The sequence below is a fragment of the Ranitomeya imitator genome, chromosome 8 (assembly GCF_032444005.1).
Source record: "Ranitomeya imitator isolate aRanImi1 chromosome 8, aRanImi1.pri, whole genome shotgun sequence".
NCBI classification, from domain to species: domain Eukaryota; kingdom Metazoa; phylum Chordata; class Amphibia; order Anura; family Dendrobatidae; genus Ranitomeya; species Ranitomeya imitator.
In genome coordinates this window covers 199734138-199747417 of record NC_091289.1, presented here as the reverse complement: position 1 = coordinate 199747417, position 13280 = coordinate 199734138, and the positions used below count along the sequence as shown (strand labels likewise).

Below are 13280 nucleotides of genomic sequence, written 5' to 3'. Positions count from 1 at the left end.
GAAAACACAACGAGCATCGGGGGAATCGTCACCCACAATGAACGGCCCAAAAAGAAAACACAACGAGCATCGGGGGAATCGTCACCCACAATGAACGGCCCAAAAAGAAAACACAATGAGCATCGGGGGAATCGTCACCCACAATGAACGGCCCAAAAAGAAAAACACAATGAGCACCGGGGGAATCGTCATCCACAATGTAGGGCCCAAAAAGAAAACACAACGAGCATCGGGGGAATCGTCACCCACAATGAACGGCCCAAAAAGAAAACACAACGAGCATCGGGGGAATCGTCACCCACCATGAACGGCCCAAAAAGAAAACACAACGAGCATCGGGGGAATCGTCACCCACAATGAACGGCCCAAAAAGAAAACACAACGAGCATCGGGGGAATCGTCACCCACAATGAACGGCCCAAAAAGAAAACACAACGAGCATCGGGAGAATCGTCACCCACAATGAACGGCCCAAAAAGAAAAACACAATGAGCACCGGGGGAATCGTCATCCACAATGTAGGGCCCAAAAAGAAAACACAACGAGCATCGGGGGAATCGTCACCCACAATGAACGGCCCAAAAAGAAAACACAACGAGCATCGGGGGAATCGTCACCCACAATGAACGGCCCAAAAAGAAAACACAACGAGCATCGGGGGAATCATCACCCACAATGAACGGCCCAAAAAGAAAACACAACGAGCATCGGGGGAATCGTCACCCACAATGAACGGCCCAAAAAGAAAACACAACGAGCATCGGGGGAATCGTCACCCACAATGAACGGCCCAAAAAGAAAACACAACGAGCATCGGGGGAATCGTCACCCACAATGAAGGGCCCAAAAAGAAAACAATGAGAACCGGGGGAATCGTCACCCACGATGAATGGCCCAAAAAGAAAACACAACGAGCATCGGGGGAATTGTCACCCACAATGAAGGGCCCAAAAAGAAAACAATGAGCATCGGGGGAATCGTCACCCACAATGTAGGGCCCAAAAAGAAAACACAACGAGCATCGGGGGGAATCGTCACCCACAATGAACGGCCCAAAAAGAAAACAATGAGCATCGGGGGAATCGTCACCCACAATGAACGGCCCAAAAAGAAAACACAACGAGCACCGGGGGAATTGTCACCCACAATGAAGGGCCCAAAAAGAAAACACAACGAGCATTGGGGGAATCGTCACCCACAATGAAGGGCCCAAAAAGAAAACACAACGAGCATTGGAGGAATCGTCACCCACAATGAACGGCCCAAAAAGAAAACACAATGAGCATCGGGGGAATCGTCACCCACAATGAACGGCCCAAAAAGAAAACACAACGAGCATCGGGGGAATCGTCACCCACAATGAACGGCCCAAAAGGAAAACACAACGAGCATCGGGGGAATCGTCACCCACAATGAACGGCCCAAAAAGAAAACACAACGAGCATCGGGGGAATCGTCACCCACAATGAACGGCCCAAAAAGAAAACAATGAGAACCGGGGAATCCTCACCCACAATGAACGGCCCAAAAAGAAAACACAACGAGCATCGGGGGAATCGTCACCCACAATGAATGGCCCAAAAAGAAAACACAATGAGCATCGGGGGAATCGTCACCCACAATGAACGGCCCAAAAAGAAAACAACGAGCATCGGGGGAATCGTCACCCACAATGAACGGCCCAAAAAGAAAACAATGAGCATCGGGGGGAATTGTTTTTCACCATTTCATCACATTTGGATTTGTTTCCATTTTCCAGTACAATAAATGAAAGGTGTCATTAGAAACTACAAGTCGTCCCGAAAAAACTCACAGGAAAAGCTAAAGTGGAAAATTGTCCGTTCTGAAGGATCGGCCGGATCTGTAGACGCGAGATCCAGGATACGATATTTCAGCCTCATAATCTCCCGTTTTTTCTTTTCATGCCAAAGTTTAAAGTCATGGCGGCTTTTATCCATTTACTGAGAAGCCGCCTCCGCGATCGATGCGGAACGGCCGGAACATTTGTAGATATTTTTTTTTCGCTAGAAAATGTCCGTGAGAGAAGCTTCTAGTTAACAAATAACTGACCCCGATCAGAGATCGGTGACCCCCGAGTTGAGGTTACTGTTCAACCGAACAAACAGAAGCGGATTGGCCCAAAGTCCGCGTACAATAGCTGCCCCCCAACCGGGCCCCTCCGGGCTCCTGCACACACAGCTGGCATTGCACTGCTCCGGACACTGATCGAAGGATGGCACAGACCTACAGGAGATCGTTCAAGGTAACAGCGACCCGATACATGAAGAGAAATGCATCTTGTGCCCCCCAACATCATGAGTGAGTGCCTCTCACAGTGGGCACCGCAGGTCTCCGAAAAATGGGAACCCATCTAATATAGCCCACCCCGAGAGGAAGGAAGGCAGGTCTTCATCCGGGGCACAAACTCACTGATAATCCCCCCCAAGTGCACACATTCAATTTACCCACAAGTTCTCAATTTGGAAGATCATAACACACCGCAACACGGTGCACGTTATTAGTACCGCTATATAGGACACACACATATATCTATACATGTTACACTCGTATACACTACACATACCGCAACACTGCACGTCATTAGTACCGCTATATAGAACACAAAACGTCAAAAATAATCCAGACAATATTGTTGGCACCTTTCCAAACTTGTGGGTAAACAACTTTGCTTCAAGCATGCGATGCTCGTTCACACTCACCTGTGGCAAGTAACAGGTGTGGGCAATATGAAAATCGCACCTGAAACCGGATAAAAAGGGGAAAAGTTGACTCAGTTTTTGCATTGTGTGTCAGTAAGCATGGAGAACAGAAAGAGAACTCTACAAAACACATATACAGTGTGCGTATATATAAATATATACACATACATTACACACATCTGCATACCACAGTGCTCCACACATTATTAGCACTGCTATATAAAACATATATATATTACACATTTATACATGTACACTCGTATACACATTATGCACACATACAGTATATATACACATCGCAATTCTGCACACAATGCTAGTACTGCTATGAAACACATTGGTTACATATGCGCACACATTACCCACATTGTACGTGGATTTAGACTGCGAGTATAATGATATTTCCACCAGGTGCCTACGAGGTCAGAGCAGTGTTCCAGGTACCGCTGCGCCCCACTGCCTCGCAGGAGACCTGTGTAGTGTCCTCATGATTGGTGACGTTCCTGCACGGAGACTGTGACATGGAGACAAGGCTGCTACTGCTCAGGGGCGGCTACTGTTTAGGGGCAGCTACTGCTCAGGGTCGCTACTGCTCGGGGGCGGCTGCTCCTCAGGGCGGCTACTGTTCAGGTGCAGCTGCTCCTCAGGACGGCCACTGCTCGGGGGTGGCTGCTACTGCTTGGGGGCGGCTACTGCTCGGGGGCAGCTGCTCCTCAAGGGTTGGCTGCTACTGATCAGGGGTGGCTGCTCCTCAGGCTGGCTAATGCTCGGGGGTGGCTGCTGCTGCTCCTCAGGGGTGGCTGCTGCTCCTCAGGGGTGGCTGCTACTGCCCAGGGGTGGCTGCTACTGCTCAGGGGTGGCTGCTACTGCCCAGGGGTGGCTGCTACTGCTCAGGGGTGGGTGCTACTGCTCAAGGCGGCCACTGCTTGGGGGTGGCTGCTCAGGGCATCTACTGCTTGGCGGCGCCTGCTCCTCTGGGGTGGCTGCTGCTCTTCAGGGGTGGCTGCTCCTCAGGACGGCCACTACTCGGGGGTGGCTGCTCCTCAGGGCGGCTACTGTTTGGTGCAGCTGCTCCTCAGGGATGGCTACTGCTGCTCCTCAGGGGTGGCTGCTCCTCAGGGCGGCTACTGCTCGGGGGCGCCTGCTCCTCAGGGGTGGCTCCTGTGTTGGGGGTGATTGTTGCTCTGGGGCGGATGTTCCTCGGGGGCGGCTGCTGATGCTTGGGGCCGGCAGTGCTCATATCCTCGCAGTCTGCGGCTCGTCTTTCCCGCTGTTTTACACCACAGTGAATTACGAACCCAATTACTAGGACAATAGTTGCCCTATTCTCGGTGCAGTGTTCCTGCAGGGCAGATCCCGCTCCGTGGCCGCACATCACGAGCTGCTGTGGCCTCTATGACATCCAGTCGTTCTGGAGATGGCGGTTCTCTGATCATAGACGTCCCCAATGTCGTCTTCTCAGGCTCCGTTCACACTGCCCCCTACCGAAAAGCCGTCTCCAGTGTTTGCTCTTATTTCATTCCCGATGCTTCCCTGGGTTTTTTCTTAAACGGTTCCTGAGATTTGGAGCTTTATAGTTACCGTTACTTTTTCTAGTTTTTATCAAGTGGGTGTGTTTTTAGGCAGCTCTGATTAATTACCAGTGAGCACCAAATATAAGGGCCCAGATTTCAGGAACCATCTGATGGACAGAAGGTAAATCTCCAAGGTCTGGTGAGAAAAAAAAGCAGAAAGCTGTGGATGTGAACGGGCGACTTACAGCTCCGATGTATCCAGACGCCCCGTACAGACGCCCCATAGAGACGCCCCGTACAGAAGCCCCGTAGAGACGCCCCGTACAGAAGCCCCGTAGAGACGCCCCGTACAGAAGCCCCACACAAAAGCCCCGTACAGAAGCCCCCTACAGACGCCCCCTACAGACACCCCCTACAGAAGCCCCGTAGAGAAGCCCCTTACAGAAGCCACGTACAGACGCCACGTACAGACGCCCCGTACAGACGCCCCGTAGAGAAGCCCCGTAGAGAAGCCCCGTACAGACGCCCCGTACAGAAGCCCCGTACAGACGCCCCGTACAGACGCCCCACACAAAAGCCCCGTACAGACGCCCCGTACAGAAGCCCTGTTCAGAAGCCCCGTACAGACGCCCCCTACAGAAGCCCCTGCTCTCCGCTACTACGAGACCCTCAGAATAAAAACTGCAAGTTCTAATCGGGGGGCTGCCGGATATCGCCCACATTTCTTGGCTTTCTCTGATCCTCTGCAGGGTCCGTACATCGGGACGACCCCACAAGGTGCAGCATCGGCTTCTCATCACTGACATGACACTTTGCTTTTATTCTCCCTGATTTTTGTTCTTCCAGGACGTGGAGTTTGTGCGGACAGGTTATGGGAAGAACGCTGTGAAAGTTCTGCAGATCCGGAGAGACGGCGACAGGCATTACATCCGGGAGATCGAGGCCTCGGTGGAGCTCACCCTCAGCTCCAAGAAGGATTACCTGGAGGGCGATAACAGCGACATCATTCCCACCGATACCATCAAAAATACCGTCTACGTCCTGGCCAAGACCAAAGGGGTGAGAATTAGTCATATTTGTGTTTACTGAATGTGTATGCTGGTGCTCTCTGGTGGCAGCCAATACAGTCCACACCTGTAACTGTCACCACACGAGGATCATTAACACTCAGGTCCCAATTTATTACATTTCTGTCGCCTTTGATAGTCGGATTATATCGTCTCCAGGCCGTCATCCGCATCAATGACTTTATATCTTATTTTATTGCACAGATAAACACCATTGAGGATTTCTCTCTGGAGATTTGTAATCATTTCCTCACATACTTCAGTCATGTGACAAGAGCAAAGACCTACATTGAAGAAGCCCCCTGGAGACGCTTTACAAAGGTATTTGTAGATACTTGATCAAAGGCTTAAGTTTTCTGAAAATTGTTTCAAAATACACTACAGAAAAAAAAGATAAAGCAGAACAGTCACCACTAGGGGGAGCTCCCTGTATACAGAGATACATGATAAGATCCTGTCTGCAGTCACCACTAGAGGGAGCTCCCTGTATACAGACATGCATGATAAGATCCTGTCTGCAGTCACCACTAGGGGGAGCTCCCTGTATACAGAGATACATGATAAGATCCTGTCTGCAGCCACCACTAGGGGGAGCTCCCTGTATACAGAGATACATGATAAGATCCTGTCTGCAGTCACCACTAGGGGGAGCTCCCTGTATACAGAGATACATGATAAGATCCTGTCTGCAGTCACCACTAGGGGGAGCTCCCTGTATACAGAGATACATGATAAGATCCTGTCTGCAGCCACCACTAGGGGGAGCTCCCTGTATACAGAGATACATGATAAGATCCTGTCTGCAGCCACCACTAGGGGGAGCTCCCTGTATACAGAGATACATAAGATCCTGTCTGCAGCCACCACTAGGGGGAGCTCCCTGTATACAGAGATACGTGATAAGATCCTGTCTGCAGCCACCACTAGGGGGAGCTACCTGTATACAGAGATACGTGATAAGATCCTGTCTGCAGCCACCACTAGGGGGAGCTACCTGTATACAGAGATACATGATAAGATCCTGTCTGCAGCCACCACTAGGGGGAGCTCCCTGTATACAGAGATGCATGATAAGATCCTGTCTGCAGTCACCACTAGGGGGAGCTCCCTGTATACAGAAATACATGATAAGATCCTGTCTGCAGTCACCACTAGGGGGAGCTCCCTGTATACAGAGATACATGATAAGATCCTGTCTGCAGCCACCACTAGGGGGAGCTCCCTGTATACAGAGATACATGATAAGATCCTGTCTGCAGTCACCACTAGGGGGAGCTCCCTGTATACAGAGATACATAAGATCCTGTCTGCAGTCACCACTAGGGGGAGCTCCCTGTATACAGAGATACATGATAAGATCCTGTCTGCAGCCACCACTAGGGGGAGCTCCCTGTATACAGAGATACATGATAAGATCCTGTCTGCAGCTACCACTAGGGGGAGCTCCCTGTATACAGAGATACATGATAAGATCCTGTCTGCAGTCACCACTAGGGGGAGCTCCCTGTATACAGAGATACATGATAAGATCCTGTCTGCAGCCACCACTAGGGGGAGCTCCCTGTATACAGAGATACATGATAAGATCCTGTCTGAAATCACCACTAGGGGGAGCTCCCTGTATACAGAGATACATGATAAGATCCTGTCTGCAGCCACCACTAGGGGGAGCTCCCTGTATACAGAGATACATGATAAGATTCTGTCTGCAGTCACCACTAGGGGGAGCTCCCTGTATACAGAGATACATGATAAGATCCTGTCTGCATCCACCACTAGGGGGAGCTCCCTGTATACAGAGATACATGATAGGATCCTGTCTGCAGCCACCACTAGGGGGAGCTCCCTGTATACAGAGATACATGATAAGATCCTGTCTGCAGTCACCACTAGGGGGAGCTCCCTGTATACAGAGATACATGATAAGATCCTGTCTGCAGTCACCGCTAGGGGGAGCTCCCTGTATACAGAGATACATGATAAGGTTCTGTCTGCAGCCACCACTAGGGGGAGCTCCCTGTATACAGAGATACATTGTAACATTCTGTCTGCAGACACCACTAGGGGGAGCTCCCTGTATACAGACATACATGATAAGGTTCTGTCTGCAGCCACCACTAGGGGGGGCTCCCTGTATACAGAGATACATGATAAGATCCTGTCTGCAGCCACCACTAGGGGGAGCTCCCTGTATACAGAGATACATGATAAGATCCTGTCTGCAACCACCACTAGGGGGAGCTCCCTGTATACAGAGATACATGATAAGATCCTGTCTGCAGCCACCACTAGGGGGAGCTCCCTGTATACAGAGATACATGATAAGATCCTGTCTGCAGTCACCACTAGGGGGAGCTCCCTGTATACAGAGATACATGATAAGATCCTGTCTGCAGCCACCACTAGGGGGAGCTCCCTGTATACAGAGATACATGATAAGATCCTGTCTGCAGTCACCACTAGGGGGAGCTCCCTGTATACAGAGATACATAAGATCCTGTCTGCAGTCACCACTAGGGGGAGCTCCCTGTATACAGAGATACATGATAAGATCCTGTCTGCAGCTACCACTAGGGGGAGCTCCCTGTATACAGAGATACATGATAAGATCCTGTCTGCAGTCACCACTAGGGGGAGCTCCCTGTATACAGAGATACATGATAAGATCCTGTCTGCAGCCACCACTAGGGGGAGCTCCCTGTATACAGAGATACATGATAAGATCCTGTCTGAAATCACCACTAGGGGGAGCTCCCTGTATAGAGATACATGATAAGATCCTGTCTGCAGCCACCACTAGGGGGAGCTCCCTGTATACAGAGATACATGATAGGATCCTGTCTGCAGTCACCACTAGGGGGAGCTCCCTGTATACAGAGATACATGATAAGATCCTGTCTGCAGCCACCACTAGGGGGAGCTCCCTGTATACAGAGATACATGATAAGATCCTGTCTGCAGCCACCACTAGGGGGAGCTCCCTGTATACAGAGATACATGATAAGATCCTGTCTGCAGTCACCGCTAGGGGGAGCTCCCTGTATACAGAGATACATGATAAGGTTCTGTCTGCAGCCACCACTAGGGGGAGCTCCCTGTATACAGAGATACATTGTAACATTCTGTCTGCAGACACCACTAGGGGGAGCTCCCTGTATACAGAGATACATGATAGGATCCTGTCTCCAGCCACCACTAGGGGGAGCTCCCTGTATACAGAGATACATGATAAGATCCTGTCTGCAGCCACCACTAGGGGGAGCTCCCTGTATACAGAGATACATGATAGGATCCTGTCTCCAGCCACCACTAGGGGGAGCTCCCTGTATACAGAGATACATGATAAGATCCTGTCTGCAGCCACCACTAGGGGGAGCTCCTTGTGTACAGAGATACATGATAAGATCCTGTCTGCAGTCACCACTAGGGGGAGCTCCCTGTATACAGAGATACATGATAAGGTTCTGTCTGCAGCCACCACTAGGGGGAGCTCCCTGTATACAGAGATACATTGTAACATTCTGTCTGCAGCCACCACTAGGGGGAGCTCCCTGTATACAGAGATACATGATAATATCCTGTCTGCAGACACCACTAGGGGGAGCTCCCTGTATACAGAGATACATGATAAGGTTCTGTCTGCAGCCACCACTAGGGGGGGCTCCCTGTATACAGAGATACATGATAAGATCCTGTCTGCAGCCACCACTAGGGGGAGCTCCCTGTATACAGAGATACATGATAAGATCCTGTCTGCAGCCACCACTAGGGGGAGCTCCCTGTGTACAGAGATACATGATAAGATCCTGTCTGCAGCCACCACTAGGGGGAGCTCCCTGTATACAGAGATACATGATAAGATACTGCCTGCAGTCACCACTAGGGGGAGCTCCCTGTGTACAGAGATACATGATAAGATCCTCTCTGCAGCCACCACTAGGGGGAGCTCCCTGTATATAGAGATACATGATAAGATACTGTCTGCAGCCACCACTAGGGGGAGCTCCCTGTATACAGAGATACATGATAAGATCCTCTCTGCAGCCACCACTAGGGGGAGCTCCCTGTATACAGAGATACATGATAAGATCCTGTCTGCAGTCACCACTAGGGGGAGCTCCCTGTATACAGAGATACATGATAAGATCCTGTCTGCAGCCACCACTAGGGGGAGCTCCCTGTATACAGAGATACATGATAAGATCCTGTCTGCAGTCACCACTAGGGGGAGCTACCTGTATACAGAGATACATGATAAGATCCTGTCTGCAGCCACCACTAGGGGGAGCTCCCTGTATACAGAGATACATAAGATCCTGTCTGCAGCCACCACTAGGGGGAGCTCCCTGTATACAGAGATACGTGATAAGATCCTGTCTGCAGCCACCACTAGGGGGAGCTACCTGTATACAGAGATACATGATAAGATCCTGTCTGCAGCCACCACTAGGGGGAGCTCCCTGTATACAGAGATGCATGATAAGATCCTGTCTGCAGTCACCACTAGGGGGAGCTCCCTGTATACAGAAATACATGATAAGATCCTGTCTGCAGTCACCACTAGGGGGAGCTCCCTGTATACAGAGATACATGATAAGATCCTGTCTGCAGCCACCACTAGGGGGAGCTCCCTGTATACAGAGATACATGATAAGATCCTGTCTGCAGTCACCACTAGGGGGAGCTCCCTGTATACAGAGATACATAAGATCCTGTCTGCAGTCACCACTAGGGGGAGCTCCCTGTATACAGAGATACATGATAAGATCCTGTCTGCAGCTACCACTAGGGGGAGCTCCCTGTATACAGAGATACATGATAAGATCCTGTCTGCAGTCACCACTAGGGGGAGCTCCCTGTATACAGAGATACATGATAAGATCCTGTCTGAAATCACCACTAGGGGGAGCTCCCTGTATACAGAGATACATGATAAGATCCTGTCTGCAGCCACCACTAGGGGGAGCTCCCTGTATACAGAGATACATGATAAGATTCTGTCTGCAGTCACCACTAGGGGGAGCTCCCTGTATACAGAGATACATGATAAGATCCTGTCTGCATCCACCACTAGGGGGAGCTCCCTGTATACAGAGATACATGATAGGATCCTGTCTGCAGCCACCACTAGGGGGAGCTCCCTGTATACAGAGATACATGATAAGATCCTGTCTGCAGTCACCACTAGGGGGAGCTCCCTGTATACAGAGATACATGATAAGATCCTGTCTGCAGTCACCGCTAGGGGGAGCTCCCTGTATACAGAGATACATGATAAGGTTCTGTCTGCAGCCACCACTAGGGGGAGCTCCCTGTATACAGAGATACATTGTAACATTCTGTCTGCAGACACCACTAGGGGGAGCTCCCTGTATACAGACATACATGATAAGGTTCTGTCTGCAGCCACCACTAGGGGGGGCTCCCTGTATACAGAGATACATGATAAGATCCTGTCTGCAGCCACCACTAGGGGGAGCTCCCTGTATACAGAGATACATGATAAGATCCTGTCTGCAACCACCACTAGGGGGAGCTCCCTGTATACAGAGATACATGATAAGATCCTGTCTGCAGCCACCACTAGGGGGAGCTCCCTGTATACAGAGATACATGATAAGATCCTGTCTGCAGTCACCACTAGGGGGAGCTCCCTGTATACAGAGATACATGATAAGATCCTGTCTGCAGCCACCACTAGGGGGAGCTCCCTGTATACAGAGATACATGATAAGATCCTGTCTGCAACCACCACTAGGGGGAGCTCCCTGTATACAGAGATACATGATAAGATCCTGTCTGCAGCCACCACTAGGGGGAGCTCCCTGTATACAGAGATACATGATAAGATCCTGTCTGCAGCCACCACTAGGGGGAGCTCCCTGTATACAGAGATACATGATAAGATCCTGTCTGCAGTCACCACTAGGGGGAGCTCCCTGTATACAGAGATACATAAGATCCTGTCTGCAGTCACCACTAGGGGGAGCTCCCTGTATACAGAGATACATGATAAGATCCTGTCTGCAGCTACCACTAGGGGGAGCTCCCTGTATACAGAGATACATGATAAGATCCTGTCTGCAGTCACCACTAGGGGGAGCTCCCTGTATACAGAGATACATGATAAGATCCTGTCTGCAGCCACCACTAGGGGGAGCTCCCTGTATACAGAGATACATGATAAGATCCTGTCTGAAATCACCACTAGGGGGAGCTCCCTGTATACAGAGATACATGATAAGATCCTGTCTGCAGCCACCACTAGGGGGAGCTCCCTGTATACAGAGATACATGATAGGATCCTGTCTGCAGTCACCACTAGGGGGAGCTCCCTGTATACAGAGATACATGATAAGATCCTGTCTGCAGCCACCACTAGGGGGAGCTCCCTGTATACAGAGATACATGATAAGATCCTGTCTGCAGCTACCACTAGGGGGAGCTCCCTGTATACAGAGATACATGATAAGATCCTGTCTGCAGTCACCACTAGGGGGAGCTCCCTGTATACAGAGATACATGATAAGATCCTGTCTGCAGCCACCACTAGGGGGAGCTCCCTGTATACAGAGATACATGATAAGATCCTGTCTGAAATCACCACTAGGGGGAGCTCCCTGTATACAGAGATACATGATAAGATCCTGTCTGCAGCCACCACTAGGGGGAGCTCCCTGTATACAGAGATACATGATAAGATTCTGTCTGCAGTCACCACTAGGGGGAGCTCCCTGTATACAGAGATACATGATAAGATCCTGTCTGCATCCACCACTAGGGGGAGCTCCCTGTATACAGAGATACATGATAGGATCCTGTCTGCAGCCACCACTAGGGGGAGCTCCCTGTATACAGAGATACATGATAAGATCCTGTCTGCAGTCACCACTAGGGGGAGCTCCCTGTATACAGAGATACATGATAAGATCCTGTCTGCAGTCACCGCTAGGGGGAGCTCCCTGTATACAGAGATACATGATAAGGTTCTGTCTGCAGCCACCACTAGGGGGAGCTCCCTGTATACAGAGATACATTGTAACATTCTGTCTGCAGACACCACTAGGGGGAGCTCCCTGTATACAGAGATACATGATAAGGTTCTGTCTGCAGCCACCACTAGGGGGGGCTCCCTGTATACAGAGATACATGATAAGATCCTGTCTGCAGCCACCACTAGGGGGAGCTCCCTGTATACAGAGATACATGATAAGATCCTGTCTGCAACCACCACTAGGGGGAGCTCCCTGTATACAGAGATACATGATAAGATCCTGTCTGCAGCCACCACTAGGGGGAGCTCCCTGTATACAGAGATACATGATAAGATCCTGTCTGCAGTCACCACTAGGGGGAGCTCCCTGTATACAGAGATACATGATAAGATCCTGTCTGCAGCCACCACTAGGGGGAGCTCCCTGTATACAGAGATACATGATAAGATCCTGTCTGCAGTCACCACTAGGGGGAGCTCCCTGTATACAGAGATACATAAGATCCTGTCTGCAGTCACCACTAGGGGGAGCTCCCTGTATACAGAGATACATGATAAGATCCTGTCTGCAGCTACCACTAGGGGGAGCTCCCTGTATACAGAGATACATGATAAGATCCTGTCTGCAGTCACCACTAGGGGGAGCTCCCTGTATACAGAGATACATGATAAGATCCTGTCTGCAGCCACCACTAGGGGGAGCTCCCTGTATACAGAGATACATGATAAGATCCTGTCTGAAATCACCACTAGGGGGAGCTCCCTGTATACAGAGATACATGATAAGATCCTGTCTGCAGCCACCACTAGGGGGAGCTCCCTGTATACAGAGATACATGATAGGATCCTGTCTGCAGTCACCACTAGGGGGAGCTCCCTGTATACAGAGATACATGATAAGATCCTGTCTGCAGCCACCACTAGGGGGAGCTCCCTGTATACAGAGATACATGATAAGATCCTGTCTGCAGCCACCACTAGGGGG

At 50.4% G+C, this 13280-nt stretch overlaps 2 protein-coding genes across 2 annotated transcripts in view; one reads left to right on the top strand and one right to left on the bottom strand.

The window, feature by feature from the left end:
• LOC138647033 (uricase-like) overlaps positions 1-13280 on the top strand; it is a 45136-nt gene that overhangs the window by 15463 nt on the left and 16393 nt on the right. Inside the window, exons 2-3 of the mRNA XM_069735811.1 lie at positions 5081-5293; positions 5506-5622. Coding sequence (XP_069591912.1) covers positions 5081-5293; positions 5506-5622 — 330 coding nt within the window. The remainder of the gene's footprint in view (positions 1-5080; positions 5294-5505; positions 5623-13280) is intronic.
• The window catches only part of SAMD13 (sterile alpha motif domain containing 13), a 35213-nt gene continuing 24653 nt past the window's right edge, over positions 2721-13280 (bottom strand). Inside the window, exon 5 of the transcript XR_011314846.1 lies at positions 2721-2760. The gene's annotated coding sequence lies outside the window, so the exon portion shown is untranslated. The remainder of the gene's footprint in view (positions 2761-13280) is intronic.